This window comes from Scyliorhinus canicula, chromosome 4, assembly GCF_902713615.1.
Source record: "Scyliorhinus canicula chromosome 4, sScyCan1.1, whole genome shotgun sequence".
In the NCBI taxonomy this organism is placed as follows: domain Eukaryota; kingdom Metazoa; phylum Chordata; class Chondrichthyes; order Carcharhiniformes; family Scyliorhinidae; genus Scyliorhinus; species Scyliorhinus canicula.
Genome location: NC_052149.1, coordinates 119981730 through 120001180, shown reverse-complemented (window position 1 = coordinate 120001180; position 19451 = coordinate 119981730). Strand labels below are relative to the sequence as shown.

The 19451-nt window shown below is 47.8% G+C and overlaps 1 protein-coding gene across 10 annotated transcripts in view; it reads right to left on the bottom strand.

Annotated features, from left to right (window-relative positions):
* Positions 1 to 4482: 4482 nt before the first annotated feature.
* Positions 4483 to 19451, bottom strand: part of fam20b (FAM20B glycosaminoglycan xylosylkinase) — a 197704-nt gene continuing 182735 nt past the window's right edge. For all 10 annotated transcript variants that reach the window (XM_038795126.1, XM_038795123.1, XM_038795128.1 and 7 more), the window contains 2 exons: positions 14127 to 14186; positions 4483 to 6322 (listed from right to left, as the gene is read on the bottom strand). In XM_038795126.1, coding sequence (XP_038651054.1) covers positions 6088 to 6322; positions 14127 to 14186 — 295 coding nt within the window. In that variant the 3' untranslated portion in view covers positions 4483 to 6087. The remainder of the gene's footprint in view (positions 6323 to 14126; positions 14187 to 19451) is intronic.

Sequence of the window (19451 nt, the reverse complement as noted above, 5' to 3'; positions counted from 1 at the left end):
CAGAGGAATGGGGACCGCAGCAGTTCCCAAGGGCCAAATCAGTCCGCACCTTTAATAGGCAAAAATTTGGGGGAAAGGTTTTTTAAAAACCCTCAGTAAAAACTTGATTAAAAATGGACTTACCATGGCTCTGTCTGGCCTTCAAGTTCAGAGTATATTCTCTAATGCTGGCTGCCAAATGGCGGTGAGGTACACATTCTCTAAATCTGGCTGTGGAAACAGCTCCTCCAGTTTGATGGCCTGATTATGCCCACAAATGGACTTGACATAGGAAAACCTGAACCCGTAATTTCATATTTGGTATCCTTTATGGGCCTTTTCTAGACTCCATAGCTGTTTGGTGAAGAATAGTTACGCCATTAAGAGGAGCATCTCTTGATTTCACCTCAATTCAAAATGCAGACAACCATGACAGCATATTAAAGCTGGCCTAGACAGTAAACCTACAGTCTTAAGTTAAGCAACCCACATGAAATCTTTGGCCAATGGCAGAGTCGACAGTCAAGTCCATTATTACCCTGCTATGTTGTCTTTAAAGCATGTAACTGATGCCCTCCTGGATAGTGGTGTGATCTAGGGAAACATCTGCAGTGTGTGTTTGTGGCTGCAAGACCTTCGGCTCGGAGTTATTGAGCTAGGGGTAAAGGTGCAGACATTGCAGCACATCGGGGAGGTGGAACATTACCTGAACATGTTATTCCAGGAGGTGGTCACACCCTTTAGTATAGGGTCTTCTGATTTGGTTAGGGACAACAGGAGAGGTTGATAAGGAAACCCAGAGGAAGGAGTAGGAATGCCTTAGGTCTTGCAATTATCCAGCAGGTTTGAGATTTTGTTCATCTTGTTTGGATGAAAGTGGGGGCTGCAGGATGACGAGCGAACTGGCTGTGGTACAGGAAGCCATTCAAGTGGGGGAGGTTACTAGGGATGCAATGGTTGTCAGGGGTAGTATAGTCAGAGGAATTGATACCATTCTCTGCAGCAAAGTGCACAAGTACAAGTGGCTGTGTTGCCTGCCCGGGGCCAGGGTTCGAAACATCTGCTCGAGGCTGGGGAGGAACTTGCAGTGGAAGCAGGAGGACTCTGTCATGATCGATGTAAGAACCAACGATATACGGTGATGGTTCTGGATAGTCAGTAGGAGCTTGGCACCAAATTAAGCAGAACCTCAAAGGTCATAAACTCTGAATTATCCCCTGAGCCACATGCACATTGGCATAGGACAAATCAGATTAGGGGATCATGCGTGGTTCAAAGATTGTGGGCGAAGTGATTTTGGTTCATGGGGCACTGGCGAAAGTAGGATCCGTACCATTGGGACAGTCGAAGTAGAGAGGGTTTTAAACAAGATAGTGGGAGTAACGGTTCAAATTGGGGAAGATGTGGTAAATCGAAGAGTAGGGAAATGTCAAAAGAGAAAGGCATGACAGGAAATTAAAAATACCATGACAGGAAGGGACAGAGTACACAAATTTTTAACAGTAAATCAACAGATGAAACTAGAAGTTATTAAAAGAATAAAAGCATAAAACTAAAGGCTCCATCTTTATCTGAATGCCTGAAATATTTGAAACAAAATAGATGAACTCAACAGACTTTGAAATACGTAAGTATCCTTTAATAGCCAATGTAGAGACATGGTTACAGTAGGATGTGGATTGACACCTGCATATTAGAGGGTAAAGGACAATTAGAAAGCAAGGAAAAGGTGGAGGGGTGGTTCTGTTTGTTAATGATGGTATTAGCACAATAGAGAGAGATGACCTAAGTTCAGGAAACCAGGATGGGGAATTTGTGAAATGAGAATTGGTAAAAGCAAGAAGTTACTTGCAGGAGCCACGTGCCCCTAATAGTAACCAGATGGTAGGGTAGAGCATAAAGGAAGAAATAATGGGAGCTTGTCAGAAAAGTCCATATACGAGAGACTGGAAAAGTCAGATTGGCAACAATATGTTAAGTGGGGAGATCATAATGTTTCCGGGATAGAACAGCATGTTCTGGAACCAAAGAGCAGGTTATCCCAGACCTGGTGTTGTGCAACAAGATGGGATTAATTAATGATCTCATACTGAAGGCACGCCGAGATAGAAACAACCATAATAGGATGGGAATTTACATTCAGTTTGAGGAAGAGAAGAGTGGGTCCGAGGCTACGGCTGGGATTTTGTGCTCCCGTTGGCATCGCAACGGGAGTGCAAAATCTCGTGAGGCCCTAATCATGTTATAAGTCGGCTGGGAGTCCTGGTGCAAATGTCCCTGTCCCCCTGCCAGAGACGTGGCAGGATTCCTGACATTGAACATTGAGAACTATATTAGAATAAATTCAAATCGAATTATCAGGCCTCCACACCTGATAGTCTTTCTCCACCCCCACCACGTTACATTATCCATTCATTCATGCTGACGTGAATTACGACTGGTTTCCCCCAACATTCATCTGGCAGGCAGACCCACCACAGGAGCTTAGCCCTGCCAGGGGGATGTTGTGAGACCTGCCCGTCACATTTTATTTCTAAGTTGCGAGCGATACGGCAGAGAAAGCCGCCAGAACAATGCATTTCCCGCCCATTGCAACACTGCCTCAAAAAGTGAAAGATTCCACCCTATGTTGTTAAATAAGGGCAATTATGAGGGCATGAAAGCAGAGTTGGCTAAAGTGCATTGGCAAATTGGGTTAAGGGATCGGACAACAGAAATTGACCTATTGACCTAAGTAAGTAAGGAGGTGTGGGATAGAGGGAAATTTGGCCAATTGGATAAGTAACTGGTTATCACATAGAAGACAGAGGGTGGTGGTGGATGGAAAATTTTCAGACTGGAGACCAGTTACCAGCGGTGTACCACAGGGATCAGTGATGGGTCCTCTGCTATTTGTGATTTTTATCAATGACTTGGAGGAGGGGGCTGAAGGGTGGGTCAGTAAATATGCTGATGACACCAAGATTGGGGGAGTAGTGGATGAGGTGGAGGGCTGTTGTAGGCTGCAAAGAGACATTGATAGGATGCAGAGCTGGGCCGAAAAATGGCAGATGGAGTTTAACCCTGATAAGTGCAAGGTGATTCATTTTGGTAGGAAAAATTTGAATGCGGATTACAGGGTCAACGGCAGGGTTCTGAGGAATATGGAGGAACAGAGAGATCTTGGGGTTCATGTCCACAGATCTCTGAAGGTTGCCACTCAAGTGGATAGAGCCGTGAAGAAGGCCTATAGTGTGTTAGCGTTTATTAACAGGGGGCTTGAGTTTAAGAGCCATGGGGTTATGCTGCAACTGTACAGGACCCTGGTGAGACCACATTTGGAGTAATTGTGTGCAGTTCTGGTCACCTCACTATAGGAAGGATGTGGAAGCATTGGAAAGGGTGCAAAGGAGATTTACCAGGATGCTGCCTGGTTTGTAGGATAGGTCTTATGAGGAAAGGCTGAGGGAGCTAGGACTTTTCTCTTTGGAGCGGAGGAGGATGAGAGGCCACTTAATAGTGGTTTATAAGATGATGAGGGGGATAGATAGAGTGGACGTTCAGAGACTATTTCCTCGGGTGGATGTAGCTGTTACAAGGGGACATAACTATAAGGTTCAGGGTGGGAGATATAGGAGGGATGTCCGAGGTAGGTTCTTTACTCAGAGAGAGGTTAGAGTGTGGAATGGACTGCCTGCTGTGATAGTGGAGTCAGACACTTTAGGAACTTTCAAACGGTTATTGGATAGGCACATGGAGCACACCACAATGACAGGGAGTGGGACAGCTTGATCTTGGTTTCAGACAATGCTTGGCACAACATCGAGGGCCAAAGGGCCTGTTCTGTGCTGTACTGTTCTATGTTCCAAATGCAGTGGTAAACATTAAAGGAGATATTTCAGAAGGCACAGATACAGTGGAAGGTCAGAAGATAAGGAACAGGAAAATATGACTAAAAGATTAATAAGGAGGGAAATGTAGAGTTTGAGTGTATACTAGCCAGAAATATAAAGATAGTAAGAATTTCTATAAATATGTTTAAAAGAAATGAGTTAACAAAGTGAGCGTTGGTCCTACAGTGAGTTTAGAGAATTGACAATGAAAAATAAGGAAATGGCAAATGAATTGAACATTCTGCTTCACTATGAGGGTATAAGTAACATCCCAGAAGCAATAAATCAGGAAATGGAAGGGAGGAACTGACCAGAGAAGTGGTCCTCAGTAAATTATTGGAGCTGTAGACTGACAACTTTCCATTTGGCCAGAAGCCAGAGAGAAGGAGAAAGTTAGAAAGGCAAGCTACGCAACCATGTTAGGGCGTAATTGGCAGGCATCTCTGAGAAGGATATCTGCCTGCCTTATAGGGAGGATCTTGCAACATATTTTTTAACATGAAGTATTAAAAGTAACCATTCTAAAATAAATATAGGGACACAAATAGGTTAACAAGCAAATGACAAGAAACATTACTGACTGATCTTTAATAAAGATTCAAATCTTATAATGCACTGATGAAAAGGCAAATTTGTTGAAGCTGTGCTTTTTTATTATTAAAATAGAAGGGCATCATCCTACACATTATGGTGATCAGAACATTGTTTTCCAAGCAATTGGGTGAACAGAATTTAAACCACAGCTCCAGACTACTCCCAACAAATAAATTATCTGTATAATTATTTATACACCACTTTATTATTTTTACTTCAAGAAAGGTTTCCATGTCTTGCTGAAGCTTTGAATCGTTGATTTGAACAGTCCAAGCCTTCCTGCTTCGCAAGAGTTATTGTAAACATCCAACCAAAAGCCGGTGGATAATAAATTGAAGGGGAGAAGAACTGCCATTGGCCATCAACTTTCAAAGTTCCACTGTCACGTTTAGTGCACATAAATGTCAAAATAGGAAACCCACTGCTCAAACTTGGCGCAGTATAAAGCTAAGAACCCCAATAATTTTTAAAATCAATAAACAAACAATTAAACATTCTGTTCTGTTATCACCAACAAAGTCCCAATTTTTAAAAAATCACTCAAAATACAGTAAACTTACAAATTCACAACTTTCTTATAGCCCAAGCAGTTCTTCAGAACAGTCCCAAGAATGGAACAAAAACTGTTCAGTTGGTCCCATGTTTAAGTGCTGTCCAGCATTATTGGCTATGTCTCCCTTCCTTAACACTACCCAACAGTGTGGCCTGACTGAGGACTAGAGTTTACCAATGGGTAAGTTTGAATGTCTGTTAGGTGCTGAGATTCAAACTGGTTGTGTATTCAACATTACAGCATTTATACAAATTATGGTTTGAAGTTCACCATTTGCACTCTTAATAATAGGATAAGTCTGATTGAACACTCTTACAAAAAATGTTTTACCTTAATCCCAGCAGTTAAACAATTTTAAATGCTCTCAAGTCAAAGTAAAAAAATAAATATTATGTTCTGCAGTTTAAGTTAAAACAATGGATATGATCGAATTCACAGAGATTGAGGGCACTCATTCAGATTCTGCAGTAATACAATTTATGTACTGTATAGGCAATTTTTAAAACTTAATTTCAATTTCTGGCAGAAAAACAATGAGATAGGACCTGCATTAGTGGGAGTTGTAATTTGTCCATGTAAGAACCTTAAACGTAGCTAAGACGGGCTGGTAAATTAAAAGCTAATCCAATTGGAGAATGTTCTGGATTTGACTGTTGGCAGTGTAAGGTCAAGAAACTAAACATTCCTACACTCCCTTAAGGTATCAGATGTCAGAATACGCAGAGATTTATCACCTTTCTTTAGGACACTTAAAACACATCTGCATTATTTGACAAAATATGAAACCCCGAAGAACATGCCTATGGTTGCAATAAAGATCAGGTGAAAGCATTACTTCAGAAAGCAATTTTATTGCCCCAATTTATGTTCATCTGTTTGTCAATGCATCCAGTGGGTCGGTAAAATCCAGTTGAGCCAACTGATATTCCAGTACCTGTCCTAGGAACAAGCTTGTTTTTCCAAATAATTTATACCCTTAAAGGGAATGGAAACATTTCCTTGAGTTTGTATTCCATATTGTGCAGTTTGCACTGTTTTTTTTGACTTTATGTAGAGCAGCAGTATTATTCAACTTGCATTTCAAACACCTTATTTCAAGTGTGATAGTTTCATTCTGTCTTCCACCAGCACACTGTCTGTCCCAAATTGTTCAATGCACTGCTTGATAGTTGCTACAACACCCATCAGTCGTCGGTCCATGGCCTCCAAATGTGCATCTGTCAAAACTGGGGTTATTGGATCATGTGACATGGCAGTCCGCATAGTAGTACTCAGAACTCCATTCTTTAGGTAGTTTAACCTGTTCCAGGTAGATACTCTAATACTGCCAAAAAAGAAAGTCACATCTATGTAGAAATTCGGCAAAACAAAGCAAAATGAAAACTCAAAAATTACTTTACATAAGAGATGAGTGCGAAGACAATAGAAACAAGAGTTCAAACGGAGTAATAAAAACACATGCAAATATCATTGGAAATTCACTTTAAATTTTTGCAATAACTTTGTTGTTTTACCAAAAATAGTGAAAATTATAAACGTTTTGTAGATGGCCCAATAGGGTAGAGAATTCAAACACAATGTGTGAACAAAAGAACATTAAAGTTAGGACCGAAGGCGATCATTGAGCCTGCTCCAACATTCATCATGCTTGTCGCTGGGGAAATCCACTTTCATGCCCGCTTCCCATACCCACAGATTTCCTATGATCCCAAAATTCTATCTGCTTATTTATATTCAATGTTGCTACATTGACAACTCTCTGGGGTAGAGAATTCCAAAGATTCACAACTTTTGGGTGACGAGATTTCTCATGTCAGTCCTTATCCTGAACCTGGCTCAATCCAGCTGCTCCTCTGTCCCAAGGTGAACCCCAGGGCCTGTGGGCACCAACTAGTAGGAGGGACGCTAGTTGACAACCAGCTCCCCCGAGTTCCACCCTGCTGACGACACTCTTCTCGCATCCGAACAGGGTGACTGCATGTACTACCGGCAAGTGTGCCGGGGCCTTCCGACCCAGAGGACACCTGCCAGGGGCAAAGACCATAGGATGTGGTAAGCAACAGGCTGCCACCATATCTGATGTGCATCCTGGGGAAACACCTGCGATAGAGCAAAGAAGGCTAAGCACGGCAAGGATCACAGAGGACATGGGGGGGGCGTTGCCATCGGAAGAGTGGGGCAGTGGTGGACAGTTGTGTGTGACACTTTAAAAAAACCTTCAACACAACAAGTACGACACCTCTGGCACTTTCTTCCGCAATGCTGGCCGACCTCTAAACCCTTGCCCCATTTCCCAGACCATGAGGGTCCCGAATTCTTTTCCCCCTCCCCCCGGCACTCCACGTGCAGGTGATGGGTGTCGTGCAGGTAATGGGTGTAGATGTGTACTCAGCAGACAGGCAGGGGTCAGACCATGGCATAGATTGAGGAGCAGAAGCGCTCAGCTCTCTGTGGTGTTATTATCACCCCTCTGCCCTCGACAGTGGCCTAGTGACGATGAGGGAATAGCAATTTATTTCTCAGTCAGAATGGTATGTAACTTGCAGATAGGGGTGATGTTCTTGTGCGTCTGATCTACTACTTGGCTTCCTCAATGCCAGACGTTGCTAGTTAGAGGGGGGGGGGGGGGGGGGGGTGTTGTCAGACCTGCAATGCATCTTGTAGATAGTGCACATTTCACTGGTGGGTATCTCAGAAGGAGGCAGAGCTGAATTATCTACATATTTGTGACTGATGACAGTTGAAAATCATTTACATTTGGATGTGAAAGCACTTCAGAGCTTTGATTGGATCAAGCACAAGTGTCACACATCTTCTTTAGTCTTTAACACCATAAACTCCCTTTGTCTTGTGCCCATAAAATCTTTATCCAATCTCTCCTAGTTCCCACCTATCCCTGACCTTCTACTCTACTCCAGCTACTTCACCCCTTCTTAAACAGTGTAAAATCCGTCAACATTCTCCCTTTCTTTAGCTCTGAAAAGTCATATGGACTCTGTTTCTCTCTAAACAGAGGCTGCCAGGACTTCCGGTGGTGGCTATGAAGGAGTAGGTCACACATTTGGTGGTTCCCGCTCGGGTCGGAACTTTGGACCTTTTATCCTGATTTTTTGTCGGATCTGAAGTGAAAAACTGATGTCGGACACAATTGTGAAGAGGAATCCTACATCAGTGCATGGAGAAACGGACCAGGAGTGCTCGCAGAGGAAGAAATAGGAGAATGGAGGAGGCTTGGGCTGAGGATGCAGTGGGAGAAAGCATGGCGGACGACCGGAGTTCTGCCTTGACGACCCAGCGGTCGACGGAGCAGTTGATGCAGTTCATACAGGAGTGCTTTGCCAAGCAGAAACAGGAATGCTTGGACCCGATTAAGGAGTCGATTGCGTGACTGGAACTCAGACTGGATGCTCAAGATCAGGCGATCCAGAAAGTGGAGAAGGCACTGACTGAGCAGGAGGAGCACCAAGCTGCAGTGGAGTTGGAGGTGGGGATGTTGAGAGACCAACAGAAAATGCTCCAGGAGAAGGTGGAGGATCTAGAGAACAGGTCCCGCCGGCAGAACCTGAGAATCGTGGGTCTCCCGGAGGGATCCGAAGGAATGGACGCAGGGGCATACATAGCGGGTATGTTTGAGAAGCTACTGGGGGAGGGGACGTTCTCCCGACCCCTGGAGGTGGACAGGGCGCACAGAGCACTAGCAAGGAAGCAGAGTGTGGGTGACCCCTCCGAGAGCAATGGTGGTGAGATTCCACAGGTACCTGGACAAGGAGTGCATTCTACGGTGGGCCAGGCAGACACGGAGCTGTAAATGGGAGAACAGCGTCCTGTGTATATATCAGGATCTGAGTGCGGACGTGGCCAGGAGAAGAGCAGGGTTCAACCAGATAAAATCAACCCTTTTTAAGAAGAAGGTAAAGTTTGGACTACTGTACCCGGCCCGTCTTTGGGTTACGCACAAAGAGCAACATTTCTACTTCGAGTCGCCCGAGGAAGCGATGGACTTCGCGAGAAGGAAAGGGCTGGTAGCGGACTGAGGTGTTTGGACTGAACTTTGCTGCAGTGCTCATGTGGGTTTTTTTGTGCTCTTCTCTTCAGTAATTTTCTTTTAAAAAAGAAAAGGTTTTGTCTTTGAATGCCTTTTGTATTGAGTTGGGGTCTGCGGATGAGCTGCTCGAGTTAAAATTTGCATTTGCACTGATGGGGGATGGAGGTGCGAATGTTAGATGTTTGATCTTCTTTTTGATTTCTTTGCCTGTGTCTTTTTGGGCAATTGGGTTGGGATTGTTTATGTTTGCATATGTGTGTCCGAGCCCGGGGGGGGGACGGACGACGACAATAGGTGAGAAAATGTCTGGCGCCATGGGTGGGGCCACCTAGCTAGCTGGGCGGGTTAGCTCACGGAAGCGCAGTGGGGGATGAGCAGATGGTATGCTTGTTGGATGGGGCTGTGTGTATAGTTAGTGCTGTTACTGGGGGGGGGGGGGGGGGGGGAATGTTCTGCTGACGGGGGGAAGGGACTTTTGCTGTGGAACAATAGGGAGGTCGGGGACGGAGGCTGCCTGGGGGCGGGCCTGCGGATGCGTGGGGCACGGGCTGGAGACTGGCCCAAGAAAGGGGATGGCTGAACGGTGGAGGGGGCGTGGGAGGGAGGGCTTGGGGGCTGTGGGAGACGCCATCCAGGCTGATCACATGGAATGTAAGAGGGCTAAATGGGCCGGTTAAGAGGGCACGCGTGTTTGCGCATTTGAGGGAACTGAAGGTGGACGTGGCAATGTTGCAGGAGATGCACCTTCGGGTAACTGATCAGGTTAGATTAAGGAAGGGATGGGTCGGACAGATTTTTCACTTGGGGCTGGATTCGAAGACTAGAGGGGTCGTGATCCTGATTAATAAGCGTCATTCGAAGCGGGAAGAATAGTTGCGGACGTGGGGGGTCGGTACCTAATGGTCAGTGGGAAGCTGGAGGGGCTGCCGGTGGTACTCGCGAATGTGTGTGTACGCGCCAAATTGGGATGATGTGGAGTTCATAAGGAGGATGTTGGAGAAGATCCCGGACCTGGATTCGCATAAGCTGGTTATGGGGGGGGGATTTCAACACAGTCATTAACCCAGATCTAGCTCAAGGACAGGCAGGGTGCCGACAATGGCAAAGGAGCTAAAGGGGCTTATGGAGCAGATTGGGGAGGGGGTGGACGGACCCATGGAGATTTGGGCGGCCGAGAGTGAAGGAGTTTTCCTTCTACTCGCACGTACATAAAATGTATTCCCGGATTGACTTTTTTTTCCAGCCAGCGCCCGCACTGGAGGCTGGACGTGGGACTTTTAGCTGATGAGGAGGTGTGTGGGCGGCTGACGAAATGTATCCAGAACTACCTGGAAGTCAATGACACGGGGGAAGTTTCGGCTGCAGTGGTCTGGGGGGCGCTGAAGGCGGTGGTTAGAGGGGAGCTGATTCTTGATACGGGCCCACAGGGAGAAGGCAGACAGAGCAGAGACGGACCGACTGATAAAGGAAATACTACAGGTCGAATTGAGAAATGCGGAGACCCCAGAGGCAGGACTTCTAAGGGAACGATGAAGGCTACAGGCGGAGTTTGGCTTGTTAACTACACAGGGAAGGCGGTAGAGCAGCTGAGGGGGGCGATCTATGAATATGGGCAGAAGGCCAATAGAATGCTTGCACAGCGGCTTAGAAAGCGGGAGGCGGCCAGGGAGATTGGGAAAGTAAGGGACAGAGATGGGAACCGGTTCGGAGATTCAGATGGAGTCAATAAGGCGTTCGAGGAATTCTGCAGCAGGCTGTATGAGTCGGAACCCCCAGCTGGGCCGGAGAGGATGAGGCAATTCGTAGGGGGGCAGAAGGTCCCGAAGGTTGATGAGGACCTGGTAGAAGGGCTGGGGGCCCCGATCAGGTTGGAAGAGATAGCAGATGGGCAGAAGGCCATGCAGTCGGGTAAAGCCCCGGGACCGGATGGATACCTGTGGAGTTTTACAAAAGGTTCTTTGGGATATTGGTGTCAATGCTGATCAGGACATTTAATGAGGCAAGGGAAAGAGGGGGGCTTCCCCCGATGATGTCACAGGTCACTATCTTACTGATCCTGAAGCGGGAGAAGGACCGAGAGCTGTGCGGGTCCTACAGACCGATCTCCCTACTAAATGTATATGCCAAATTGTTGGCTAAGATCTTGTCCTCAAGGATTGAAGACTGTGTCCCGGACATGATTGGGAAGGACCAGACGGGATTTAAGGGGAGGCAGTTGGCGGCCAATGTAAGAAGGCTGTTGAATGTTATCATGATGCCCCCAGAGGGTAGGGATGTACAGGTAGTGGTTGTAATAGACGCAGAGAAGGCATTTGGCCGGGTGGAATGGGATTATCTGTGGGAGGTATTGGGGCGGTTTGGATTTGAGCAGGGCTTCATTGACTGGGTCAGGCTGCTGTATCAGGCACCCGTGGCGAGCGCTCGGACGAACAGGCTGACATCGGCTATTTTAGGCTGCACCGGGGGACGAGGCAGGGTGCCTCTCCTCCCGGCTGTTGTTCGCACTGGCCATAGAACCGCTGGCAATTGCGTTGAGAGCCTCAAAGGGCTGGAAGGGGCTGGTCCGGGGAGGGGTAGAACACAAGAGTCTCGCTATATGCGGACGATCTGCTCTTATATGTGTCGGACCCATTGGAAGGGGTGGAAGCAATTATGGCGATTCTGGGGGATTTTGGCCGGTTTTCGGGTTACAAATTGAACATGGGGAAAAGCGAGATGTTCGCATCCAGGCAAGGGGGCAGGAGAGGCGATTGGGGGAGCTGCCGTTTAGAGTGGTAGGGGGAAGCTTTCGGTACCTAGGCATACAGGTGGCGCGGGAATGGAATGGTTGCACAAGCTTAATCTGGCCCGACTAGTAGACCAAACGAAGGAGGATTTCCGGAGGTACAGACAGTGAAAATGACGGTTCTCCCAAGATTCCTGTTTGTGTTTCAGTGCTTCCCCATCTTTATTCCTCAGTCCTTTTTTAAACGGGTCAACAAGGTGATCTTGTGCTTTGTACGGGCGGGTAAGGCCCCGCGAGTAAAATAGGGGATGCTGGAGCGCAGCCAGGGGGAGGGCGGGCTGCCACTCCCGAACTTTAGTAATTATTATTGGGCGGCGAATATAGCCATGATTAGGAAGTCGATGGTGGGGGTCGGTGTGGGAACGAGTAGAGGCGGCATCTTGTAAGGGTACTAGTTTGGGGGTGATGGTAACGGCGCTTCTGCCGTTCCTGCCGGCATGCTACTCCACCAGCCCCGTGGTGGTCACGCCCCTGAGAGTCTGGAGGCAATGGAGGAGACGTGTGGGAGCAGAAGGAGCATCGGTCTGGTCCCCAATTTGCAATAATCACCGGTTTCTCCAGGGAAGTTAGATGGAGGGTTCCAGAGGTGGCAGAGAGCAGGGATCGAGAGGATGGGAGATATGTTTATAGAAGGGAGCTGTCCCAGCTTGAGGGAACTGGAGGTGAAATTTGAATTGATGGCAGGAATGAATTTAGGTACCTGCAGGCGCGGGACTTCCTACGAAGGCAGGTCTCAACCTTCCTGCTCCTACCACCAAGAGGGACACAGGACAGAGTAGTTTCCAGAGTGTGGGTGGGAGAAGGGAGGGTTTCGGACATTTATAAGGAGCTTATGGGGGTCAGAGCAAACACAGATCAGGGAGCTGAAACACAAATGAAAAGAGGAGTTAGGAGGAGAGATAGAGGATGGTCTATGGGCGAATGCGTTGAGTACAGTCAATGCATCCCCAACATGTGCCAGGCTCAGCCTGATACAGTTTAAGGTCATTCATCGGGCTCACATGACAGTGGCCCGGATGAGCAGGTTCTTTTGGGGTGGAAGACAGGTGTACAAAATGTGCGGGAGGACCAGTGAACCATGTTCATATGTTCTGGGCATGCCCGAAGCTTAGGGAATTCTGGCAGGGGTTTGCAGAGGTCATGTCTAAAGTATTGAAAACAAGGGTGGCGCCGAGTCCAGAGGTGGCGATTTTCGGGGTGCTGGAAGACCCGGAAATCCAGGAGAAGAAAGAGGCAGACGTTCTCTGTCTCCCTGGTAGCCCGGAGATGGATATTATTAGTTTGGAGGGACTCAAAGCCCCCGAAGTTGGAGACCTGGCTAACTGACATGGCTAGCTTTCTCTGTCTGGAGAAAATCAAGTTCGCCCTGAAAGGGTTAATGTTAGGGTTCCTCCAGAGGTGGCAACCGTTCATCGACTTCTTTAGGGAAAATTAACCGTTACCAGAAGGGGGGTGGGCGGTAGTTTAGTGTAGAGTAGGAGGCTAGAAAAGGTGGGACCTATGAGAGAGGAAGACGGTTTTTGCACTATGTTTATAGTTGTATGTATACTGTTTCTTCTGTTACGGTTATAAAACCATAAATACCTCAATAAAATGTTTATTAAATAAAACAGAGGCTGCCAGATCTGCTGAGTTTTTCCAATATTTTCTGCTTCATTTCAGAGTTCCAGCATCTGCAGTATTTTGCTTTTCCTTTGATGAGAAACTGCAGACTCCGCACAGTGACCCAAGCCAGGAATCGAACCTGGGACCCAAGAGCTGTAAAGCAACAGTGCTACCCACTGTGCTATCGCGCCGCCTTGATATACTGTGTTTGCTCATTGACAGTGGGCAAAAATACTTGAGCACTAACAGTTAAATTAAACAAAAAATATTTTCTCCCTATGAGTCACCTTGTATCCAAATTATGCTCCCAGATCTCTGCCAGTTACTACTGAAAGGTGCATGAAAATGGTCTGTAGTGATAGTGCCCTTCCTGTTGCATAGTTCTACATTACTCAGTATGAAGGAATATAGTGACAAACAGACATGCCACCTCTCGCGTGCCACATTATGAACACCCCAAAACAAAGATTCTTAGCTTAATAAGGTTAAATAAAGAATTTTGCTGCAAGCGCATTGTTAACATACCCTCACAAATGTCCAAACATCATATTGTTTGAATAGTTGTTAGTACAAATGAGGGATCATCACCAATGCAACTGCATTTTTGCATTTCAACAGAACGTCTATTTTCATGTTTCAGAAATGATTTTGGATTGGATAATTGGAGTAATTTCTTGGCAGCTTTTCACTTACATGCAACATTGATAAACTGCTGCGAGGATGCTTCTTTCATCTAAACTGGGATTCCCAAAACTAGAAACAGAAACAAACAACACGTGAGTTTAAGATCTTTTTGGTGAAATGTTCCTCATCCCAGATGTTACATGTTTTATACAAAATACCAGCATCAAGGTTCTTAGAAGTCATGTGTAAAACGGTTATTTTGATGTCCAAAATTCTCCATATACTACACTAACACCAGGCCTCATAGAATCACTTTGAATTTATATTTTCCTGTAACATCTTCTTTGTCCCTGAGAAAATGCGAGATTAGTGATGCACTTCTCAATTTCCACTGGAAACTGAGTTGACACAGTGGTAAAATGGACATGGGCCTGAATTTTAGGCCCAATATATAATTGGACACTTTTAATTAAGAATTGGACATTTTAAGCCACAGTCAGTCCACAGGCAGGCTTGATGGGATTTCAAATAGCCAAGTTTCACTGAGCAGAGACAGGACAAGTCTGGGCCTGCTCTGAAAACAGGACATCAAGAGATAATCAGTCCCATTCAAATGGATCGTTGTTGTGGATTGCCCAGAAGAAGCTAGACTTTCTGGCACCCAGATTGCCCACCATTACCACATATGGATTAAGGTTACGTACAGACAATATACCTGGAGATGATTCCCTGGGGGAGCGTTCCTGTGTCCTGCAGAGGTACAATCTGTACCGGCAATAGATTAAATTTGGGGTATTGTACCTGACCAGACTCTGGGTAACCTATGATGGCCAGGACTATTACTCTGGGTCGCCGGAGGAGGCAAATTACTTTATCAAGGATCGTAAGCTGGTGGAGAGCTGAATGGTGACGAAGGATGGAGAAGTTATGTCCACAAAAGTTGGGTTGTATTATTGCTCGTTTGCCGATATGGGGGGCTAAGTTTGCAAGGGGGTTTGACGGTGTGATTGCTCCCCCGTTCTTTTCCGGGAGGTCTTTTGTTTTTTTTGATGTTTGGTTTTTGTGAGGGTTGTATTGTTGGGGCTTTTTGGGGTTGTGTGGAGGGATGGATGGATGGATTGGGGGGGGGGGGGGGGGGGGGAAGAAGAGAGAGTGCTGGAGGAGACGTTCGGGCAGGAGTCGCCATGCTAGTGAACTGGAGTGCAGTGGGCGGGGGGTGGCTGCGATGGTTGGCCAGTGTTGGGGGGGTGGGCAAGTAATGCGACATTGCACATATGGAGAGCGAGTGTGGTCATGGGCGGGGGACATCTTGGGTGGCCTGTTTAGAGTGGGAATGGACGAGGCGGAGCCTAAGTGGGGTGATGGTGGACACTAGAGGGGGGGGTGGAGGTGCAAGCCTCCAGTAAGATTTGTGACATCGAATGTCCGTGGACTGAAATGCGCCAGTCAACATGTCCCAAGTGTTCTAAAGAGCTTGAGGGCGCAGGTGATTTTCTTGCAGGAGGTGCATCTCCAGGTGAAAGATCAGAAGGTGGCTGAGGAAGGGATGGGTGGGATAACTGTTTCACTCTGTGTTTGATTCGAAGTCAAGGGGTGTGGCCACTTTGTTGAGCAAGAAAACAGGGTCTACGGGGGCTGGGGAGGTGCGTAATAGTGAGTGAGGTGTTAGAGGGTACGCCAGTGGTGTTGGTAAACATGTATGCGCCTAATTGGGATGGATGTTGGCTTTGTAACGAGGTTACTGGGAGCGATTCTGGACCTGGACTCTCACCAGTTAATCATGGTGTTGTGGGGGGGGGGGGGGGGGGGGGGGGGGGAGAGAGAGAGAGAGAGAGAGAGAGAGAGAGAGAGAGAGAGAGATTTTAACTGTGTAATGGAGCAGAGATTGGATAGGTTGAGCCCTAAGGCGATGGGAAGGTCAAGACCGGTGAAAGAGCTGGGAGAGTTCATGGAAAGTATGGGGATGGTGGATCCGTGGAAGTTTAGGAATCCGAGAGGGAGGGAGTACTCCTCCTTCTCGCATGCGTATAGTGCGCATTCTAGGATTGATTTTTTTCGTGGTTAACCGGGCAGTGCTGATGGGGACGGTAGGAGCGGAATATGCAGGGATTGCGATCTCAGACCATGCACCACACTGCTTAGATGTGTGGCTTTGTTCGGAACAGGTGCAGAGACCAGGGTGGAGGTTGGGCGTGGGACTTTTGGCTGTTAAGGAGTTCTATGGGAGGCCTTGAAGGCAGTGGTCCAACGGGAAATTATTTTGTTCAAGGACAACAGGGATAGGATGAGGAGGAAGGAGCACGGGCGGTTATTGGATGAGGCAACTGAGATGGACAGGAGATACTTGGCGTCCCCCAAGAGGGAACTGTTGGTAGAAAGGAAGACATTGCAGGGGCAATTTGATTGGTTGACAACAGGTAAGGGGGTGGGACAACTGCGAAGGGTGAAGGGGGGGTGCAATATGAGCATGGGGAGAAGGCAAGTCATATGCTGGCTCACCAATTGCGGCATGAGGCAGTGTCCAGGGAAATTTTGCAGAAGAGGGCGGAGAAGGGAGAGGTGATGTCTGAGCCGGAAAGGATAAATGAGGTGTTTACGGCTTTCTATGAGGGGTTGTATAAGGCTGAGCCGGTGGGGGAGGCGGAGGATATGGGACGGTTGCTGGATGGGTTGGAGTTCCCAGAGTTTGAGGACGGGAAGAAGTAGGCATTGGAGGAGCCTTTGGGGTTACGGGAGGTGATGGAATGCATTAAAAAGACGCAGTGGGGGAAGGCCCCGGGGCCGGACAGCTTTCCGATGGGAGTTTTACAAGCAGTTTGCGACGCAGTTGGTCCCTCACCTGGTACTCTGTTTAGTGAGGCAGTGGAAAAAAGGGAGTTGCCAGCTGCGATAACGCAGGCATCGATTTTGTTCATCCCGAAAAAAGGGAAGGATCCTACAGTCCCATTTCTTTGCTAAACATGGATGTTAAAGTTCTGGTGACGATGTTGGCGTGTAGGTTGGAGGGTGTGTCCCAGAGGTGGTTTCTGAGGACCAAATGGGCTTTGTGAGAAAGTCACCTCTCCAGTAACATTACGAGGCTGCTGAATGTAATTCTGACTCCTTCAGGGGGGACAGTAACCAACGGTGATCGTGTACAGGTACACGGAGAAGGCATTCGACCGGGTAGAGTGGATGCGTTTGAAGTTCTGGGAAGGTTTGGGTTCAGTTCCGAATTTTTTTGCGTTGATTTGATTGTTATACGCGTCCCCCATGGCTAGTGTTCAAACGAGCAAGACGAGTTTGGGGCATTGTGAGTTGCAGACGGGGATGAGGCAGGGATGCCCGCTGTCACCGTTGTTGTTTGCACTGGCTATAGAGCCCTTGGTAATGGTGCTTCGGGCGAGGGGCTGTGAGGGGGGGGGGGGGGGGGGGAAGCTGCATCTGTCGTTGTTTGTGTCAGACCCATTGGAAAGTATGGCAGAATTATGGGCTTGTTGGAGAGATTTGGGGCGTTTTACGGCTAGAAGTTGAACGTAGGGAAGAGTGAATGCTCCCGGTGAACGGGGCAGGGGGCAAACTTGGGGGGTATTACTAAGGTGGCATGGGAGCGGTATAGGTATCTGGGGATTCAGGTAATGCATGAGTGGGCCACAAAGCACAGGTGGAACTTGTCAGGGTTAGTGGAAGAGATTAAGGGGAACTTAAAAGGTGGGATACGTTGCACTTGACGTTGGCAGGGAGGATGAAAGTGGTAAAGATGAATGTGCTGACAAGGTTCCCGTTTGTTTTTCAGTCCCTCCCGATTTTTCTTCCCAAGGCCTTTTTCCAGAGGCGCTGGTCTCACCAATTGTGGGCAGGGAAGGTGCCAAGGGTAAGGAGGACCCTGCTACAAAGGTAGAGGCAGGGAGGGCGCTCCTGAACCTGATGCACTACTATTGGACGATGAATGTGAGAAGGTGAGGCGTTGGTGGGGGTGCGGAGCGGAGTGGATCAGGTTAGAGGAGTCCTTTAGGGCCTGTGTTTGAGGGCTCTGGGGACGGACCCGCTGCCGCTGGCCCTGAGGAAGTATACGGGGAGTCCAGCGACGGAGTCGACTGTTAAGATCTGGAATCAGTTGATGAGGCTCTTTAAACTGCGCCACATGTTGATGCTGACGCCACTATGGGAACCACAGAATTTTTTTTTTTGGGGGGGGGGGGGGGGGGGGGGGGGGGGGGTGGATGGGATGTATAGGTGGTGGAAGGATGAGGGTTTGAAGCGGGTCAGGATATGTTCTCGGAGGATAATTCACTGGGTTGGATGAGCTAGGGGAGAGGTTTGAGTTATGGGGGGGGGGGGGGGGGCGGGTGAGTGAGTTTAGGTACTGGCAGGTGCAGGACTTTGCGCGTAAGGAACTACCGACGTTCCCCCAACTATCGAGTACATGCTGCTGCTCCCAGATGAGGCTGGGGGGGGGGGGGGGGGGGGGGGGGGGATCGGGGACATATACGGGTGGTTGTGAGAGCAGGGCAATAATAATAATAATAATCTTTGTTATTGTCACAAGTAGGCTTATATTAACACTGCAATGAAGTTATTGTGAAAATCCCCTAGTCGCCACATTCCGGCACCTGTTCGGGTACACTGAGGGAGAATTCAGAGGTCCGATTCACCGAAAAAGCATGTCTTTCGAGACTTGTGGGAGGAAACCGGAGCACCCGGAGGAAATCATGCAGACAAGGGGAGAATGTGCAGACTCCGCACAGACAGTGACCCAAGCCGGGAATCAAACCTGGGACCCTGGTGCTGTGAAGCAACTGTGCTAACCACTGTGCTACCATTCTGCTGGTGGAAAGGATTAGGTGGGAGGGGGGAGTTGGGGAGGGAGATAAGATGGTGGCTCAGGCGTGAGGTGATGTGGCGAGTGAAGTCAATTCCTCCTGGGCTAGAATGAGCTTGATTCAGTTCAAAATGGTGCACAGGGTACACATGATTTGGGCTCAGATGAGTGATTTCTTCCCGGGGGTAACAGATGGATGTGAGAAGTGTGGGTTAGGGCTGGCGAATCATGTTCACATGTTTTGGGATGCGAGAAGTTGGAGAGCTTCTGCAAAGCAGCATTTGGGTTTCAGTTTGCTGGAGGGGAAGGGGGCCAATGTCATGGCCTTCTCCTCTCTGATTGCTCGGCAACAGATTCTTTTGAATTGGAAGTCAGATACGCCACCAGGGTTGCGGCCTGGCTGGGTTGGACAAGATTGAGTTTGCCTTAAGGTGGTTGGAAAAGGGCTTCGAGATATGGTGAACCGTTCATGACAATTTTTGAGGAGCTGTTCGTCGCGGGGGGAGGGGGACTAAAAATGGAAGTGTGCAAACTGTTTTGTTGGAATGTGGTGTTGTTATTGTTCACGTTTGAAATCAAATATCTTTTTAAAA